At 41.8% G+C, this 21,639-nt stretch overlaps 1 protein-coding gene across 1 annotated transcript in view; it reads right to left on the bottom strand.

Moving 5' to 3' along the window:
- Nucleotides 1–10: 10 nt before the first annotated feature.
- Nucleotides 11–21,639, bottom strand: part of UBA7 (ubiquitin like modifier activating enzyme 7) — a 65,198-nt gene continuing 43,569 nt past the window's right edge. Inside the window, exons 21-24 of the mRNA XM_042454339.1 lie at nt 13,616–13,702; nt 13,038–13,232; nt 1,286–1,387; nt 11–354 (exon numbers count right to left, since the gene is read on the bottom strand). Of these exons, the coding sequence (XP_042310273.1) occupies nt 250–354; nt 1,286–1,387; nt 13,038–13,232; nt 13,616–13,702 (489 nt within the window). The 3' untranslated portion in view covers nt 11–249. The remainder of the gene's footprint in view (nt 355–1,285; nt 1,388–13,037; nt 13,233–13,615; nt 13,703–21,639) is intronic.

The raw sequence follows: 21,639 nt of genomic DNA, 5'->3' as shown, positions 1-21,639 counted from the left end.
TATCTTTAATATTTTCAAGCCATGGATGCTTGAATTTGTGGATAAGAAATCCATGGATACAGAGGGCCAAATATCACTTTTCCTTCTGTCACAGGGTAGTTACTGGAAGGCTGACAGTGTGGTGAAGATAACATCACAGGGCTGTCACTGTCACTTTACCCTTACATCTGTCCCTAGTTTTTCTTTTTCAGGAAATGTTGAAAGAGGGGGTAAACTTCAGGCTCTTGAGAACTTTGCTCTGTAATGCCCCTACCTATAAGAAAGCTGTTGTTCTCTCACACTTTGCTCCCAGGACCCATCATAAAGAGTAGTCCTCCCATATAATATTATCCATGGCACCAGGCTGTGTTCCTTCTGTGGAAAAAAAAAAGCAGACAGGAGTCAGTGTCACACAAACAATCCTGATGACTGGAAGCAACTGGAAGAGCTCTGCCCCATTTTAAACCTGGGAGAGAATAGCAATGAAAAAAGGCAGGAGAAGATGAAGATGGAATGAAACTGTGGAAGGAAATATGCAGTCAGTGGAGCACATATAGTCAATCACAGTGTTTCATAAGGAATAAATGGAGGGAAATAAAATGGAAAAGGCTAAATGGAGATGGGAGAAAATACAGTCACCCCTCTGTTTTCACAGACTTGAAGTCTGCGGTTTCAATTATTTGTGGAGGGGTGAGCCCCATTAGCTAAAATGGTGTGCTCACCCACATGTGGGAGCACACAGTCATTCAAGCCAATGGGGTTTGAATATATGCGCGTTTCCGTTTTTGCAGGGAGGTCCTGATTAAATGGTCCGAAACGGATCCCCCCCTCCAAAATGGAGGGGTGACTGTATATGGAATGAGACAGAGGTGAGATGGTATAATCAGGCCGGCCAGAAAAACAGAAGGTGTAGGAAGCATATTGAATTGGATAGGAAATAATCCAAGTAACCTGGAGAGAATGGCAATATCTCATTGAGAACAAGGTACGTGCATATGTAGTGATGGTGGGGAACCCTTGATGTATTCACCAATTAAGCAGAAGATAATTCAAGAGGGTACCATGTGGACATTCAAGGTGCTATGTACTTTGGCCCTTCATGGATATCAGCATTTGCAGGTAGTCACTCCCCTGATGCTGGTGAGGTCCCTTTCTGGAACTCTGGCATACAAAATGAAGGGGGTTAAGGGTCCCTCTGAGTGGACAGTAGAAGCATGCAACAGAAGAATGGGCCAGTGCAACATGCATACTCTGAGTGCCAACAAGACTCAATTCATGAAACCTTTAGCTTTGTTATCCTTTTCACCTGGATATGATTACAAAGGTCCCACAAGCTGATTTCTTCTCCTTTGGCATCAAAACCTGGCACTTCGATCCTGTCCCAGCAGCTCCATGTCTTCTGGTGGTACTGAGAAGAGAGCAGTTGCCAGAGCTATGTTAGTCTCTTGCAGTAAACACAAAGAGCGTTGCAGCACCTTAAGACTAACACATTTACTAAGGCACACACTTCTGTGGATGAGAGGCCATTTTACTGGTGCATGAAAATACAGCAGAGACCCAAATAAGGTGACTTATTTATTTATTTATTGAGCACCCCAGTAAGTACACCTCTGGAAGATGTCTGTAGTATGGGCAGGCAGTCCACAAACAAGTTGACAAAAACACAGAGGTGTTGCCCTAAACCTTAACAAAGTCTGGCAGAACAGAGAAGTCTAGGGAAGAAAAAAATCACGAGACTTATTCTGCTGTGGTACATCCAGGTTACAGTCTATATTGGACAACTAATTACTTACCTTTACCGGATGTGCCTACACACATTGTTATTCCTCCTATGCTGTTACAACAGCATCCTTTGACCACTGAAGAAGACTTAGTGTCAAAACGCGTTTGGTCATTTTAACATATTTCTCATTTGTAATGGCCATGTACTGTTATCCCTCCCATTTGTATCTATGGAATTGTTAAATACTTGATTTCACCTTCATCTTGTATGTCAAACATTTCCCTTCACTCTGTTCATTGGTTGGGATTTATAGTATCTTAGCCTAGTACTTATTGGCTATATATCAGCATTTTTACTGATGGGTTTGAGTATTATTTTATTCTACATCTGGGTTCTGCACACAGACCCCAGGATCCCTGTCTGCCTAATAGTTTGGCAACAGTTTTAACCCACCCCTTTTACATATAACCCATTCCTTTATTCTGTTATTAATAAAATTTAGCTATACTTTGATGTTTTTCTTCCCTAGACTTCTCTCTTCTGTCAGCTCACAAACAAGGCCTTCTCCTGTAGAGCAAAGTGAGTTAAATCTCAGTCTCACATATTTCAAAATGCCATGCCTCCCAAATCTTTATTGTTTCCTTGGAAATAGGTCCCTAGGAGATTTGTTTCCAAGGCTGCAATCCTAAATACTCTGATTAGGGAGTAATTTCCATTAAATATGATATATTTTACTTCTGAATGAACATAGAAGATTGCACTGTGACTATGTTTGCACAGGACTGCAGATTAAATGATCCCTACTGGGGGAATTAGAGTTTGAAAACATTACCTTTTTATACTACAACTATCAAAATCCCTCAGCCAGCCAGTGTGACTATGCTGGCTGGTGGGCTATAAGAGCTGCAGTCCAAACTCTGACTTGTATGATAAATACCAATGAACAAAGAATGTTAGCATCAGATCACTTCAATTAGTAGAGGTGATTGGATTATTTTAGTAAAACAAAGGTTTTAAGACAAACGCAGAAGCAACAACTGCTTCTGGACACCACGTCCAATTCAGGTTCCACCATTCACTGAACAATCAGACATTAGAACAGAGGAGTTTTCTGAAAAAGCAATCTTTATACAAAGGACCCTATCAACTCAGTCTGTTAATCTTATCAGAAAAAGGTTAAGAGGTGAACTGATTGTAGCATACCTTCAGAGGGGAGAAGTTTTAGGTATCAAAAAGCGGCCCTTTAATCTATCCAAAGGGAACACAAGAACAGTAAATAAAAATAAAAGATAAAACTAGACTAATTCTATCAGGCATAGCATTTCCAATGGTATATATTTCTCAATTAACCAAGGCAATTCCAGACAGGCAAGCAATGGAGTTTCTTCAAAGTCAACAGGCCCAAGAGCATGGGAATGATGGGAAACCCAGATTTGGATCAGTTGCAAAGACAGAGTGGTGTAATGGAGCCAAGGCTCCTAGGTTCAAAACCCCACTGATTTTTTTGATTAGAAGGGATTATTACATCATCTGGCTCCCCCTGTTCTCTCTTAGCTGCAATCCTCCCCATTAGGTAGACAAGAAATGGATTTTCTCATTAACAACAAAGTGCTATGAGCTACCCCTGTTGTCATCCAAAGAATTTTGCACTGGCCTAATACTGAGTGGGCAAGACCCTCTGGGTTAACCAAAGACCATCTCCTGATAGAATGAAAGCTGCTGAAATCTGATATACAGATAAATCAACACAATTACCTGCATTTTTGGATTTTCCTTAGGGTTGTCACCACGAGGACTGATGTGGTGAGGTTCTACACTTCAACATTTATCACTGTACTACTGCAAAGACCAGTAGTGTAACCTCACAGACATTCTAATGATTAAACACTGAGTGTCTTAGACAGAGGGCAGAATGCTATTCTAATAAACAAACAAAAATTGTAGGTTTCCATTATTGATAAAAAACAAAACCACACAAAAATAAATATAAATAGTAAAAGCACAGACAAATCCCAGACAAACAAAGACAAACATATCTATACAAATGCTTTCTATATACAATGTAATCTCATATTAAACGTCTATAAATTAAACAAATAAAATGACTTCCTTGCCTCTATTCCCTGAGTATCATTGATATATTAAAGAAATAAACTTCTCTTTTCATTTGTTTTCTATAACTAGTTACAGATTATTTCCCCATGTTCTAATTCATATTTTCCCTCATACAAATTCAAGTTTACACTATTATCAATCATAACTACATTTTATAATAAATGTATTCCATTCTTAATCTTCTATTCCCCCATACACTTTGTTCTCCCTATACTTGTTTCAAATATAATTGTAAAGTCAGCCAGTCCTGTTTAAATTTCTAATTAGACAAGTGAGTCTATTGGTTTCTGTTAGATCATATAACTTGAGTATCCATTCTGACATGTCCGGTATTTCTTCCCCCCCCCCCCCAATTTTTTTGCAAGTACAGTACAATATTAGCCTAATTGTTGTCATTGTATTAAAAAAAAACAATCTGTAGGTTTCCAAAGAAACACAACCCTCCCCCAGAAAAGAGGAAGTCTGATTTGAGATGACCTCCTAAATGGTTCTTTCCAGCCTTGCCGTTTCTGAATGCAGAAACTGGCAATGGATCTAACAGAAGGAACTTCTGTCCATTCATGATCTGTAACCTTGTACTATACAAGACACATTGAGACGGTTCTTTGCTCATGTACAATTATGCTTTTCTTCAGAAATAGACCCAGAAAATTCTTGTAGACCCCTGTATTGTTACCCTGCTTGTTTGGCTTTAGGCAGAAAGAGACAGAGGAGGACAAGAAGCATCCAGTCTTCTAACAAGAGACCCTTTGGGCCTAGTTGCTAACTCACAGCAGGAAGTGCCCTGGCCAGAAAACACTTCATGGGGTCAGACAGCACAAAAGAGATACTGTCCTTGGCAAACTCACTGGCCAACAGGAGAAGGGCTGGCTTGTCCACTGTATTTCTGCAAGCCTCCTGAGTAAATTTGCCTTCTTGTCAGGAAATGGCAGAAATAAGGTACACACACCCTGCTTTAAACATGGAGACACAGGGCATTACCAGATACTGTATTAGATTCCTCCAGACTTTTGTTCTAGGATTTTACAAGAGAAGGGAATACTTCTCTGTATACCACTCACATGATTCTCCTATTGCATTATTCTCCCAACTCCTTCTCAGCAGGATGAAGACCATTTCTCTCTGCCCCACAAAGAAGCATACTGAGGCTCTTTTTCTTTCATACTAGCACCGTTTACTACGGCTCTCTCCCACCCAGCACTCCCTAGATATATTAGACTACAATTCCCATTATCTCCATCAAGCATGACTAATGTAGAACCACACGTCCCTTGTTCATACATTTTTGAGACACATGCAAGGGTATCATTACTACCCCAAAAGGCTTTGAGTTATATCATTGGCATGTCATTAAATAACAATTGGAGTAGGAAGAGGCCTTCACCATCTCACAGAGAGATCACTATGTGTGCTTTGGCCTCTGCGTGTCTTGTACAGCCAGGTTTCCTTGCACAAGTCTCCAGCCCAAGTGTACCATTAGCCTTGTTCTCACTAGGCACAGGCCAAGACTCCATAGTTAAGTGGTAAATGCAAAGGTCTACAGTCCAATCTCCACCATCTCCAGATAGAGATGGATAAGAATCATGCTTGAAACTCTGGAGAGATGCTGCCATTCAAAGATTAAAGTGGGCTGGGTAGAGCATGGATCTGACTCTGTCTACAGCAGCATCTTGTTCCTAATATGCAGAATGGGGTGAAGGGTCCAAATTCATTCATTCACTCTACCTCCCACACTGTCCAACAGGGTTTATATATGTACACATCCCATAAGAGAAGCAGGATTTTTATCTAGATAAACCACAGGTGCCCATGTGAAGGAAGCCCCCTGAGACCTCATGCTAAACACTTGGAGACTAGAGGATGGCAGATGTGATTCCATTCCCCTATCCTTGCATCAGAGGGAAACAATCAGAGAGCTATCCTTTACCTAAGAACGGGGTTCTTGCCTTTTTCTTTTGGTGATTGTTCTCCTCTGGCTGAATTAAAAGAAAATATGTTGAGATTCTGTAGGCCTTACAGAAAGGAGGAGTGGGCAGGCAACAGAGGAAACTAGGGGCCGATGCTTACTTGGGCTTCCTGCAAGCTCTGGGAAGCCTTTTCCTACCTCTTTTAGAAAGAAGAACAAATAAAGAATAAAAGGGATAGAGTGGAGGGCAGAAGGAAGTACCAGGACTCAAGTGTTGTGGGTTAGTTGACACTGCCAGACATAGATTTCCAACAGCACAGGAAGAAATGCATGCAAGTCAACGCAAATCACGACAAACAGGAGAGTGCCCAGCTGTCTTAGTGTATGTTTTGAGCTGAAACATGAGAAGCCCCAACACTGCCTACTGCCAACCACACTCTCCTTTTTGGGGGGGAGGTAGTAGGCGGTGAAAGGGAAGCTGACAGCCAAAAGTTTTCATCCTGAACATTTGGAGTGAGATGAGCCATCCCATTTGTTTGTCTACATTGTCAACATAGGGGGAAGGCTCCCCTCTTTCCCAAGTGCCATTTGGCTGGCTTGGGCCTTCACATCCACCTGGAGACATTAACACCTCTTGCTCAGCCCTTCCATTTCATACACCTTGATCCTGTTCACCTCTTTCTGCCCAGTTAATGACAGTAGGGAAAGTGGAAAGTGACCAGGCTGAGTCCTTAGCAAAGAAAGGGAACTATTCTGGTACCATCACACAGTTTTATACCATCTACAGCAAGTTCACTTCACTTCAAGACATGGGGCTACATATTGCTTTGGTAGCACCAGTCTAGTACCACTCTATTCTGCTTTGGTCAGACCATACATGGAACAGTGTCCAGTTTTGGCTACCACAGTTCAAGAAGAATATTGGCAACCTGAAACATGTCCTGAGGAGAGCAACCAACATGATCAGAGGTCTGGAGTCCAAGTGTTATGAGAAATGGCTTACACATTGGGTATGTTTAGATTGGAGAAGAGAAGACTGAGAGATGACATGATAGCCATCTTTAAATACTGAAGGGTGTCATATAGAAGGTGGAGTGAGCTTGTTTTCTGCTGTACCATAGCCTAGAACACAAATCAAAGGATTCAAATTACAAGAAAAGAGATTCCACCTAAACACTAGGAAGAACTTGTTGACTGTAAGAACTGTTTGACAATAGACTGCCTCAGAAAGTGGCGGACTCCCCTTCTTTGGAAGTCTTTAAGTAGAGGTTGGAAGCCCTTATCTCAGAAGTGCTTTAGCTGTTTACTCCTGCATGGCAGGGCTGCACTAGATGGCCCTTATGGTCCCTTCCAGTTCTAAGATTCTAAGATCAAAATGAAGGTGCAGAGTAGAAAGACAAGCTACTGGGCTCTTATTCTAAAGCAGGAGTAATGCATGTTTAGATCACGTGACTACCCATCAGCACTAGCCAGTGTGGACAATGCAGTGGGAGATGATGGGAACTGAAGTCAGCAACATTTGGTCAGTTGCTCACTCCAGCCTGGACAAACTAGTGCCGTGCCATTGCCTTCCGTTGCTTAGGTTTTCTTTCATTCAAGCCTCCATGTCTCCCATCAATCTGCTCCAGCACTGAGGAGCAAAGGTCCAACAAATCTATTTGGTTGGGGGGGGTCCTTTGGCGCCAGTATAAGAGCTCCCTTCCCCCAATTGCTAGCCCTTACTAACTAATGATTCCCATATGCTGTTTAATCAACTCCACAAGTTCCTGGACCCAGCACAGCTCTTAATTTCTGTTTGCAAATCACACATACAAAGAGCTTTCTTTTCCATCTTCTGATGGTATTCCTCGGCTCTCCCTTCCCTGGTGCTGCTGACTTCATGATCACTTCTCTGTCTTGGTTTTGAGTCAGCTAAATTTCACATTTGCAGATTCAGGAATAGATTAAGGATTTGAGTGCAGGCCTTCTTTTGCTCCTGAAAATGTAAGCAAACTGGATTTGCCCCATATGGTCCTGGGATGACCAATGCAGAATCCAGGACTTACTGCCCCCTACTGCTGCCGCCACTGTTCCTATTAACTAGAGTACTACCAACACAAGGGGTGGACAAATGCAGGCACATGATATTTTATTTGTTTTTTTCATAGAATTACAGATTCCCAAAGAGACTAGCGTATAACAGTTATGGGATGGGGTAGAAACAGAGCACACCTCAGCACACGTTTAGCTTACAGGTTTGCCATCAGTATTAGAACTGAAATGGCAGTCCAGTCGCACAAAAACCAACCAACGTACATGATCAAAATATCTCTAAAATAATACTAACTAGTATACAATAAAGACAAAGTAAGCAGCAGATTAATAACCAGTAATTTGGAATGCCTCCCTAAACAAGAGTGTATTCAATTTGGTCTTAATATTAGCCAAGGAAGTACAGTAATAGTTCTTAACTGTGTGGGAAGGAGATTCCAGGCATGAGGAGCAGCACAGGAAAAGGGACCTATTTGCAAACAATTGGGAACCCCAGTCTCTTGTGAGACTACTGCAAATTACCCAGAGATCTACCAGTGTATCCACTTCTTCTTTAAGTCTACCTCTAATCTATGCCACTGTGGCCTCATCACATCCTGCCACATCAATAGAGTTTCCTTCACATTTTGAAGAGTTCACACTACAGACCTGGGTTCCAAATTCAGTTTCTGAACTTCACAAACATTAAACCCCCACACAGACTTTCCCATGAATGCTTTGATGCTGATAGGGTCCTTCTACAGAACTACACTGTTTAGAAATCTGAGAAATCCTTTAAAAATACAGGCCATTTGGCAATGCTAGATGGAGTGTGTGTATGCTAAGTGAGCCCTAAGGCTGTCCAGCATGATCTGAACTGGGAGGAGGAACAGAGGCGCCCAGAGAGAGAGAGAGAAAGAGAGAGAGATGCTATGGAAATCACTGAAGATGGAAGCGCTGCCCTCCCTTTCTTCCTGCCTATCCCCCCCCCCCCGAAAAAAAATCTGGTTCCAATCTGCGCTTCCTGTGTAGCAGGAAGCCCCAGCCTCGCACTCCATAAACTCAAGACAAAAAGGCTTCTATTCAAACAGACGTTCTTAATTTAGCTTCTTGCTCCCCCCTCACTTTCCCCCCCTGATTCCAGCTCTGGTTTCTCTCTCTAGAAAAGGGAGGGGTTTTTTTTGCAGTGAAGCCAAAACTGGTCCCAGTTCCAACAAATCTAAGATGAATGCAAAAGTGAAGTCTTCAGGTTGGTATACTAGAGCTGATACAAAAGAAGAAGGAAACTCAAAGCCTCTCTCTCTGTGTGTACATAGTTGTATGTGTATACGTACATGTGTGTATGTGTATATGAGAATGTGCATATCTATCCCTACACTTATCTGTATCAGTCCTAAAATTGCAGGTCCTCATATGGTCATCTCAGATGAAAGAAAAGCTTAATGCTTAAGCCATGTCAGTCTGAGGATTGCAAGAACAATAGTCCAAAAAGTAACTTTCTCTATCTTAAGAAGTTGCTATATAGAAGCCATTCCAGAATGGCACTAAAGGCAACACAGCCTGAGACCAGGGTTTGAATCCCCCCCCACTGAGCAATAAAACCCACTAGATGACTTTGGGCAAGTCACACACTCTCAGCTTCAGAGGTTGGCAATGGCAAAACCCCTCTGAAAAAAACCTGCCAAGAAAACCTGGTGACAGGTTCGCCTTAGGGTTTGCCATAAGTCAGAAATGACTTGAAGGCACATAACTACAACAAATAATAAAAATAATAGGGAAAGGAATGGGTGAGAGGCCTCAACGTTATGGAAGACTCCAAATATGTCCAGTGTAATCTCTGAGCTAACTAGCATTGAGCCTACCTAACAGGTAGTCTGGGAAATCTATTAGTGATATTCTCAATTAATTGGAGGAATGATCAGATAGAAATGCAATAAACAAATGACCTCTTGTGTAAATGGTCTCTTGCTGAATCATTTCCTGAAGAAAGCCTACCACTGGCTGTGGTAGAACAGTGGGATACATAGAAAACATTTCCCTCCATGACAGATCAGATGCAATGAACAGCAAAAAGGAACATTTTGATATTCTCTGGTACTTCTGACACATGTGCACACTTGACACACTTGCAAGATGACACACTTACACACTTACAAGCTGGTTAACAAATAATCCTGCTACCTGGAATTACTTTTGGCAATAATGGCACTCTTACCCCTATTATTCATAAACAGTTTATCCATTAGCTGAAGGTGACATAGGGGAAGGGCAGAACAGAACTCTTCTTTGCAACACTCAGGATACCTACCAGACATCTATGGTGTGTCTACAACTACAAGGCCATGTGGTTTGAGGGGGCACATCAGGCCACAGACCAGCCCCTATACAAGGCACAAAATAAATGAGTATTTGAGCATTGTATTTTCTCATGAAGCCTTTTAAGCTAGAGTTTCTTAAAGTTATCTATTATCGGGGAGGAGGAGACCAGCAATGTTTTGCCTCAGACCGGCACCATACTTGAGTTCACTAACAACAGTTGCTTCTTTCTTTCATGGAAACTCTCCAGGGTTTCCACCTCTGATGAACACTCCACACTCACAGCCATTCAGAACACCCAGGGAGTCTACAGATGCATCTAGAGTGGTCTGGTTTTGGAACCAGGGATTGAAGACAAAGGAAAGCAGGGTGGTAGGGCTAGGGGCAAAAAACAACTGAGCCAGAGTTCCACATCAGTGTGCAGCTTGGCACCAGCTGTGCATGTCAGCTGCAGGTTAAAGACCACTTCCTGTGTCTGACAGCTCACAGGCAGCCTTACCTTTCCTATGCTGCTGCTAGCCTGATACACACTCCAGGCACTGGCTTCTGAAACTAGATCTCCCCACCGTCTGTCTGCCAGAAGGGGCTCAGGAAAGGCAGGGTCAGCAGCTGAGAAGGAGCAGCCTTCCTTCCCCCACCCCTCACACCAGATCATGGCAAGCAGCTAAGCACCCAGATCCAAGACAGAAGGGATGGGCTAGGAAGGCTCCCTCCACAGTCTGAAAGTCACTCACACCCATGTGCTAAAAGCTATGGGATGGGCAGCCAGCCTTTCTGACACATCCTCCTGAATAGAAATATAATCTAGATTATGGGTTGATGACTCATTAATGCTGGGGGTTGTGACTACCTGGTCAACTTTCAGGACTGAAGTATTGTTGGCCACTGTGGGAGTGGACTGCAACCATGTTATCTGAAAGCAGAATTGCACCACAGCCACCTAAATATTCAAACCGATTGTGCTTCTCATTGTGCCACTGCTGCTGTTAGGGGAAACTTATGTTGAAAAGATTCAGAGGTGGGACATGAAGATACACTTCTGCATCAGACATTACAGCAGCAGTGTAGCAATACAGAGGTTTAACATCCAGGTAGCTATTGTAAAGTCCAGAACAGCTGTTAGCAGCACTTTGGAGCATGCAACAAAAGTGAGGTCCTTGTTGCTGTTTTTATTAACGGCTGATGGGGGGAAACAGCAAAAATAGTTCAAGTTAAACTTGAAGTGAGCTATGTCCTGCACTTCTATCTGGTCTCCCAAAGAAATGAGTGGGCCCCAAGTACAGAGCTTCTCACTAAGGACTAGACAACCCAAAGACATCCAGGTAGGCCAGACAACACCAATAATCCCTAACAACCCGCCCTGCTGTCTGGGGTTTATGGGAGTTCTTATTTATTTTAAAAAAAAAGTGTGTTCCTGGTATTAATGCAACACAGAGTACACAATGCAGGACTAATCATAGGGAAAGAAACAAGTCTGCTCCTAGATTACTCTAAGGAGTTTATCACACAGGAGGCAAGTGTCTTTCTCCCATTGTTAAACTGTGTTAATCACGCAATCGGAGAGAAGATTATCACAACCCCACACACTTCTCCTATTCTTCTCCCATTTGTAAACAATAATGGACCCATAATTTGGTATTAACGTTAATAGATTGCCAGAAGTGCAAACAAAAAATTGAAGTGACCAGATTTTTCAATTGGAAGCTTGGGTTCTCTATTGAAGTTATGGATTTGTAAACTAGAGCTACAGGCCCATAGCTGCTCTGTATCCAATAAGATAATGTTGTCTTAGGGCCCATTCTCACCACACAATTATAATACTATTATTCCACTTTAACTGCCATGGTTCCGTCCTATGGAATCTTGGGATTTACAATTTAGGAAGCGCTGCTTAGAATTCTTGGCTAGAGAGCTCTAGTGTCTCATCTGAATACCATTCCCAGGATTCCACAGGATGGAACTAGGGCAGTTAAAGTGGAATAGTAGCACTACCATTGCGCAGTGTGAATGGTCTCATTCTGTAAGATTGCCTAAATGCCCCCTCAAGCCCACATTAACAGCCAAAAAGGAAGATGTTTCCAGCCCCTTGCCACCAGCCAGTAAGGTTGGTGCAATGATCAAAAGCAGGACTACTGTTGTAATTCCTTGTCACAACCTCACTTATTGGGGGGAGGGGGCTGGAAATGTTCTCCTTGAACCCCAATCATCAGTTGAACAGACCTCTTTCGCTCAGTGCAGCTGCTGGCTCTTAAGGTGAGATGGTAGGAGAGTCTGGCCAGGAGACATTACTTAGTTATGCACTTGCAACTAAATAGCTGCTGTAGATCAATATTATACTATTACAGCACTGTTATTCCACTTTAATTGCCATGGCAACATCCTGTATAATTCTGGGATTTGTAGTTTAGTGAGTTCCAAGAGCTTCCTGGATGAGAATTCTAAATTCCCCTTCCTAAAAACTACCAATCCCAGGATTCCACAGGAGGTAGCCATAGCAGTTAAAATGGAATAATAGCACTAAAACAGCATAGTGTAATACTAAACCTAGTCTATCGATATTTTTTCATATTAAACAGTGCAGTGACCAGCGTAACCTATTTAAAAAGTGAAATGCCTCTCCTGGAAAAGAAATTCAACTCTTCTGATGGGCAGAAAGCAGAAGTCTAGGGAGCCCTGGGAAGTGGGGATTTCACAAGCAGCTGAGAGGGTCAGGTACAGGTGGCCTCAGGCCTGTGTTTTGCCTATTCCCTTCCCAGTGTCCCATGAGTGTTAACCTTGATTGCAAAGAACAAGCATCCATCTGAAAACCCAGAACATGGACGCCTGTCACTGCCTCTCTGCCATCCACTCTTCCTTTAGGGCAGGGAAATGTCTAATGTAAAAAAAATGTAATCTGCTCTGATAGCTTTTTGACTGAAGAAGAGGGCATAAATAAATAAATAAATAAATAAATAAACAAACACTACCAAACCACCACCAGCCTCTCACCTTGTATGACTGTGGAGCTGACAGGGGATAAACTCGATTAAGCAAGGGCTCCGAGAGCCACAGGAAGCTGGTACAATAGGAGTTGAGATTCCTGTGTCCCCACACCAGCTTGTAAAGTTCCAGGCATACCAGGCCAGCTACAGCTGCTGTGGTTGTGGCAATAGCAGGGACAATCTTTCCAGCTATTCTCTTGGCCTGTCAAAATAAAAGGAGACAGTCAGCACAAGGGCAATAGGAAAGAGTGCCAAATTATTGTAGAAGGGGAGGATACTAGGGTAAACACACTGCAATGGGTACAGGTGGGCAGTGGAAGAGAAGTACTGGAAAAGAAGTGGCAAAAGAGATGTCAGAATCAACCACCTTATTTCTCACACTATGATGTTCCAATCCCACCACCCCACTCTTTTCTCTCTGAATCAAACTGCAAGAGACTACCATTCTTGCAGACACATCTCCTTGAACCTGCTGAAAGGAAAGACATGGGTGCTGATATATTTCCCATCCCCACCTCCATTTTGTTTCCTAGAATTCACTAGAAATGAAGGAATGACTCTACAAACTGAGTGTGTTTCCCTCACCTGGAGTTTACTAATGGGAGGGATGCCATAGTTCTCAGCTCGCAGATTGGCTGCAGTAGTGATGAAGTCCAAGTGGATGTCATTATCCTGAATTGCAAAATTATTCATGGTCAGGAAGAGGAAGAATGATAAAGTAAAAGAGAAAGGATCTCAATAGGAATGAAACCAAAGTGATTCCAGAGTTTAATAAAAGGCAGCATACATGACATAGGATACAGCATAGGCTTTGTGCAGGCCAACACAGAAAGGCATAGACTTTGATACTGGACACAGAGCAAGAATATAGAACCTTTGTGACTCCAGATATTTTTTACTACAATTCTCATAATCCCTTACCATTGGCCCTATTGGCTGTGGCTCCTGGAAGCTGAAAACTAAAACAGCTGGAGGTACAAAGGTCCCTACCCCATGTCCAAATGCTATCATGTGCCTTCAGATTGAATCCAACTTATGGTGACTATAACCTAAGGCTTTCTTGTCAAGATCTATTCAGAGGAGGCTTGCCATGGCCTTCTTCTTCAACTGAGAGAGTGTGACTTGCCAAAGTCACCCAGTGGATTCTCATGACTGAGCAGGGATTTGACCGCTGGTCTTGCAGAGTCCTAGTCCAATACTCAAACCACTATACCACGATGGATCTCTAAGAATCCTACCTTTTCTTATCAGGAAATACATGTCTCTTAGCCCTTATATACTTGAAAGACTGCAAGGCATTCTTGGGGAAATCTCACAGAACAGAGTCTTAAGATGCATAAGAAATCTATGGCTAGCACAGCTGTGATTTAATACTGGCCTTATGCTTGAAAAATAAGATCAGATGGCAGGACTGTACATGCCACCCCCTCCTCCTTCTCCATCTCTTTCTTCTTATGTGACAATTCCACACCACACCCTTGCCATACAGTTCTGTGTTATGTCTGACCAATGTTAAAGCAATGTTGGTGCCTCTCCAAATCTAGTTTTTGGAATACTTGAGAATTGGGAGAGCAAGCAGTGAGAGGAGGAAAAACTGTAAAGTGTACACAATCCTGTAACCTGATATTGACCTCTAATACAAGTCTTATATTACATATACACTGGGCTCTAGAATTTAGGAGTTTGGGTTTAAATTACCTGCACAACATCCTGTACTTCCCCAGGACTAGCAAGGACAAAAATAAGAATGTCAAAGAAGTAGTAACTGTGCTCAAATGTGTATTATTTATAGAGGTGGCATGATGCAGCTTTCACAGGCACAGAATTGCCATGGTACTCGCATTTTCAGTGCAGGGCCAACCTAAGACATTTGGCTGCCTCAGACAAAGGACAAGATAGCACCCACCTCTCATTCCATGTATGGAAGTTGGATGGAATGGCAGTCCAATCTTACTTCAAGGATTCAATTACCCAAGAACAGCTGCCATTTTGTAACTGAGGAACAGAATCTCCTGCACCTTTCTAGCTCATTTTCTTTACATTCAAGAGCACAGCCAAGAGGGTGGTTCCACAGCCTGAAAAATTATCTTTTTTGGATTACAATGTCCAGAATGCTTACCTAGTATGGCCAGTGGGAGATTCTGAGACCTGAAGTCCCAAAAAGTAACTTTTAAAGTTTTGGGTAGACTATGTATTGAAAGTTCCACCAGCAAGGTTGTGTAAAAAAAAAAAAAAAAGGGGGGGGAGCACAAATAGAGAGAAAACAAGAAGGTCTTGTGACACCTTAAAGACTGTGTTGAAGACTTGAATAAGTCTTCAAAAACTTTAACAATTTTATTTTACATAAGTTTTCAGGGATTGTAGCCCACTTAATAATTTCATCTGATGGCTTTTGTCCTTGAAAGCTTTGGCCAAACAAAATTTGTTCACTTTTAAGGTATCGCAAGACTCTTTGTTGTTTTGCCATAACAGGATAACATAACAACCCAGGCTAGATTTGTGGAAGAGACTATTTCTCCACATCTATTTCTGACAGTCTGGATTTTACAAAGCCTAGATACAAAGCTTGCAGTTTACAGAGGAGTGAGATGAAGTTATTTCTTTGACACATGTACCTTCTTATTCAACTAGTGCCAGGTTTCTATACTGATCCGCTGATATGATAGCTAGGAGTTACACAAATGGATAACACAGACATTTCAAGGCTAGTAGAGAATAATGAAGAATGGCTTCTAATTTGTAAACAAGATTGTGGTGTGACTAGAAGACTAGCAAACAATAAACTGGAAAACAATGGTCATAATAAACTAGACTCAACACCACTCTCCCTGTTAGCATTACCTTTCTGTGGTGGTGGGATTGCATCCTCCTATGAGGCAAGAGGATCCACTGATGGTAGCAGTGCTGCTTGTAGGGTCTCTTTTTTGCTGAAAAGCCAGAATAAATGTGCCAAACAGCTACTGGGCACTAGCAGAAGTGGGGAGGGGGGTGACACTGGTAGAGTATCCCTCAGAAACATTGGCAGGAGCACCACAGTTAACGCAGAAGGAAGTTAAATGTCTTTTACAAGGAAAACCCTATGGTGATCAAATCATCATCGAAATCAACAATCAAAAAAGAAACAAGAGATGATGCCAGAAGATTAATCTGAAGTCAGAAGACACTCAACAAATTCCTGGGGTACAGCAGAGGACAACTACAAGTAGTGTAGTGTCTATGATGCAACTAGAGTCAAATCAAAAAGATGTTCTGTGTTGACACACTCCAAGGTGAAACAAAAATCCAAAGCTGCACAACAAATATTACAGGAACATGGAATGTGAGATGCATGGGTCAGGGGAAACTAGACATTGTAAAATAAGAAACAGAATGTCTAAACATTGCAATACTTGGGGTGAATGAGCTAAAGTGGACAGGAACAGAACATTTATGATCAAGTAATTACTCAGTGTTTTAGTCAGGAAATGAAAATCTAACAAGAAACTGAATGGCATTAATTGTGAGAAGCGATGTAGCAAAAGCAATCAAAGGATATAATGGAAAGTCTGACTGAATAACTTCAGGGAAAATCCACCAATATAATCATAATCCACACTTATGCTCCAACTACAGAGGGAGAAGAGGAAGAAATTGAAAGATTCTGTGCTGGAGTCCAGGAGGAAATTGATAACATACTGAAACAAAACTTGTTGTTTATCATAGATGACTGAAATGCAAAAGTAAGAAAGAGCACTATCAAAGATTTTAGGAAAAATTGGCTTAGGATCAAGAAATGAAGCAAGAAAGGGACTGATTGAATTTTGAGAGACTGTTTGTTCATCGCAAACAAATTATTAAAGAAAGCAAAGAAGAAACCATATACATGGACATCACCTGATGGACAATGCACAAACCACATAGACTAATGGAAGCAGAAAATGGAGATGCTCCATTCTCTGCAAAAACAAGACCAGGAGTAGATTCTCGGCATTATCACACTATACTCTTATAGTGCTTCTATTCCACTTTTACTGCTCTGGCTGCCTCCTGTGGCATTCTGGGGTTTGCAGTTCAGTGAGGCTTAAGAGCTCTCTGGCTGAGAATTCTAAATGCACCTCCTTAAACTGCAAATTCCAGAGTGTAACAGGAGGCAACCAATACAGTCAAAGTGGAAAGCAGCATTATATGAGTGTAGTGCAGTAATTTAGTCTGGCACAGATCATGAACTGCTAATATCAAAAATTAGAGTAAAGGTAAAGAAAAACACTAAATTAATCATTGTGTCAAATTACAACATGAAGAACATCCCTGCTGGATTTTAAAATAATGTAAAAAATAGATTTGCACTGTTAAGCCTAATATGACCAGGAGCCGCTAGAACTCTGGACTGTCAGAGAGGAATTAAAAAAGAAAGTAGAAACCTATATGGAACTATTCAACAACGTGCATGCAGGGAGAAGAAAAACAACTATGGCACAGACCGCCCAAAAAAGTCTCCCGACGCCTGGTTTTGCTCCGCGGGGAAGCTGCAGCCTCCAGACCACAGGATTTTCCTGCGGAGCAAAAAGAACCTGCAAAAAGTGGGTTTTTCTTGCGGCGCTATTATGATGCCGCAGTGCACCAATGGCACACTCACAACATCATAATGGTGGTGCAACTTGCGGACGCTAAACATCCATCACATCAAAATGGTGGTCCCCATCTTTACAGGGCGTCGCCATTTTGACATACGGAATACGTGCTAGGATTGCAGGGCATCTGGAAGTGACGCCCTGAGACAGCCCTAGCACGTCATCAAGACATGCCACGAGGCCCGTCTGTACCGGTCCTATAAGAAGCAATGTAGAGAAACAGAAGATGATTACAAAAAAAGAGGAAGAACAAGAAACCCCTTCCACAAGATCTAAAAAATCAAAAGGAAATTTAAACCAAGAGCGGGGATGTTCTATGACCAGCAGGGGAACACATTATATGACCAAGCAGAAATAAAAAGATGATGGAAACAAGACACTGTAGAACTATATAAAATAGATGAAAGGATGAAATAAAGCAACAGGAACAGATGAAATAACAAGAGAGCTGATTTAAGCTATAGAGACAACTAAAATCTGTCCATAAATGTGGAAGAATGGCCCACAAACTGGAAATGCTCAATAAATATTCCAGTCCTCAAGAAAGAAGGAATTAGGGATTGCAGTAACCACAGGACCAATGCATTACTCTCCCATGAAAGCAATGTGATATTAAAAATTCTACAACAAAGACTTTTATCATATATGGAGTGAGAAATGCCAAATGTACAAGCTGGGTTCAGGAAAGTAGGAGGCACTAGGGATCATATTACAAAGATACACTGGATAATACTGTACACCAAAGAACATCAGAAGAAAATCACCCTGTGCTTTATAGATTATAGCAAGGCCTTTGATTTTGTAGACCCTTAAAAATTATTGATTACACTTAAAGAAATGGGCGTGCCACATTTGATTGTCCTGATGCATAACCTGTAATCAGGACAAGAGACAACCATCAAGACAGAATATGGAGAAAAAGAATGGCTTCTAACAAGCAAGGGGGTCAAATAAGGCTGCATTTTATTACCCAACCAGTTTAATTTGTACGCTGAGCATGTCATATATAAAACAGCATTGGATCGGGAGAAACAAGGTGTAAAAATTGGGGAAAGAAACATTAACAGTTTAAGATATGCAGATGACACCACAACATACTGCTAACAGAAAACAGTAATGATCTGGAACGAGTACTGAAGAAAGTCCAGGAAGAAAGTGCAAAGGCAGATTTATAGCTGAGTGTTCCAAAAACAGAATTAATGACTACAGGTGATTTACATAACTTTAAAGTAGACTATGAAGACATTGAAATAGTTCAAACTTTTCCACACTGGGCTCAGTCATTTATCAGAATGGAGACTGCAGTCAGGAAATCAGAAGAAGACTAGGACTTGAAAGGTCGGCTATGAAGGAACTAGACAAGATTCTGAAGTGTAAAGATATATAATTGAATATCAAAGTTAGGATTGTCCATGCCATTGCATTTCCCATTTCTATGTACAGTTGTGAAAGGCAGACAGTGTAGAAAGCTGATAGGAAGAAAACCACGTAATCTGAAATGTGGTGCTGGAGTTCTACGGATACCATGAACTGCTAAGAAGGCAAATCAATGGATCCTAAAGCAAATCAAGTCTGAACTCTCCCTAAAAACCAGGACATTTAAACTGAGACTGTTGTACTTTGGAAATCGTATGAGAAGGCAGGACTCACTAAGAAAGAAAATAATGCATGAGAAGGTAGCAGGAAAAGAGGAAGACCACATTACAGATGGACGGACTCAATGAACAAAGCCATAGCCCTGAGTATGCAATACCTGAGCAGGGCTGTTGATGATAGGATGACTTGGAGGTCTCTCATTCATAAGGTCATCATAATTCGCAGTCATCTTGCAGTTAACAACAACAAGTGGCTGTTTAAAAGTAAAGTGCAGAAGTATGTCTCTTGATATGGATGAGTACCCTAATATGGATATAGGGAGGCGTTTAATCATTTGCTTTTTACTATGATCCCAATCCAACTCTCAGGTGACCTGCACATCATGGTAATGGGAGGCTCCCATAAGAAAGGGGAAGATATGGACCATAACAGAGGGTTGAAGCCTCCTATCCCACTCCAGGAGCCCACTCACACTACAGAATTATATCATTATGATTCCACCTAAACTGCCATGCTTCTGTCTTAGGACTGTCCGTTTAGGGAGGGACACTGACAGTTCTCAGCCAGAGTGCTCCTCTGGTGCTTCAGGACTTTATCACACAAAGCTAGGAAAGCAGAATTTAAAAGGATAAAAATGTCTTTGGCCAGTACTTATCACATGATATCCTACCTGCCCTGCTGCTGCTTTGCCTTTTATTTGTTACTGTAATGTACCTTTCCACTGATGAGCAAACCCCATCAATAGGTTTTTTGTGTTTTTTTCGGGATATGTGGCCATGTTCTAGAACTCTTCTAGAACATGGCCACATAGCCCGAAAAAAACACAAAAAACTATGGATGCTGGCCATGAAAGCCTTCGACTTCCCATCAACAGGCTTTCAGTCTTGCTACTGTTTCATTACTGCTTTTATGTGATAGGTCCCGTCCTCTGCAGTTATGCTCCTCAGGCAGTCAAGTGGTGTGAATGGGCATGATTCTGCTCCTCTTCCTCTCCCAGCAATCACAGAGCCTTATCACATGGAGGGTTTTGCAGCTCTGTTCCAATGTGACTGCGGGTCCACCCATGTGAATTCACGTTGAAACATGATGTGTTATCACACGTGATTGCTTTCTATGGGGGGGGTCATTCCAAGGCGGATCCACAGTGAATCTGCAGTGACTCCTCATTTTGGTGAATTCGGTAACAAGTGAATTCACAAAAATTGCTTCTAAGCTCACTTCGATTTCACTCCAAATTGGTCTGTTGTGGAATGCAACTTTGTTTCCATCCTGCTACACCCCCCAAACCTCCAAGGTCCCACATTTCCCATGATGCTGTACTGCAATTTTGTCCTATTTGCTTCCGGTGCTTGGAAGGGTAGATTTAGATGTAGATGACAGACGTGAAGGGAATGAAACAGGAGGCTGGGGGAGAGATGGGGGCAATGGAGGGGGCCATCGGAGGCTGGGGGCAGCAACAAACTCCAACTCCCAGAATTCCATAGCACTGAGCCAGAACAGTGAAAGTGGAGTCAAACTGGGTTATTTCCCCAGTGTGGATGCAACCTAAGAGAAGGGAACTGTTTCAAAGGGAAGGAGAGTGGATTGGATTCAGGGAGGTGACACTTTAGGGACCATGGAGAATAATTATAATAATTTATAATAAAAAACCAAAAAATTGTTTTGAAAATGATAATAATAATAATAATAATAATAATAATAATAATAATTTATTAGTTTGTTGAGGCACCAGAGCTCTCTGGCAGAGAAGGCTCAATATATCACGACACTACAGTTCCCAGAATTCCACAGCTGGGTTATTTCCCCAGTGCAGATGCAACCTAAGAGAAGACAACTGTTACAAAGGGAAGGAGAGTGGATTGGATTCAGGGAGGTGGTATTTTAGGGACCATGGAGAATAAGAGAAACCAGATCATTTCTGCACTCCTCCAAAATGGGTCTCCTTCAGATCCAAAGGATTTACTTCCAAGTAAACCAACAGCTTCTACACTGATTATTTTGCAGTGAAAGAAATTATTATTATTATTATTATTATTATTCCTTAATAATAATAATAAATGGATGGGGGCTCTGACACGGAGGACAGATGTAGATATGGCTGAAATGGATGAGGAAAATGACAGGAGGATAGATGTAGACGTGGCTGAAATGGATGAGGAGAATGACAGGAGGACAGATGTTGATGGGGCTGAAATGGATGAGGAGAATGACAGGAGGATAGATATAGATGTGGCTGAAATGAAAGAGGAAAATGATAGGAGGGTAGATGTAGCTGAAATAGATGAGGAGAATAGATGTAGATGTGGCTGAAATAGATGAGGAGAATGACAGGAGGATAGATGTAGATGTGGCTGAAATAGATGAGGAGAATGACAGGAGGATAGATGTAGATGTGGCTGAAAT

Source organism: Sceloporus undulatus, chromosome 2 (genome assembly GCF_019175285.1).
Source record: "Sceloporus undulatus isolate JIND9_A2432 ecotype Alabama chromosome 2, SceUnd_v1.1, whole genome shotgun sequence".
NCBI lineage: Eukaryota > Metazoa > Chordata > Lepidosauria > Squamata > Phrynosomatidae > Sceloporus > Sceloporus undulatus.
This window is presented reverse-complemented; position numbering and strand designations above follow the sequence as displayed.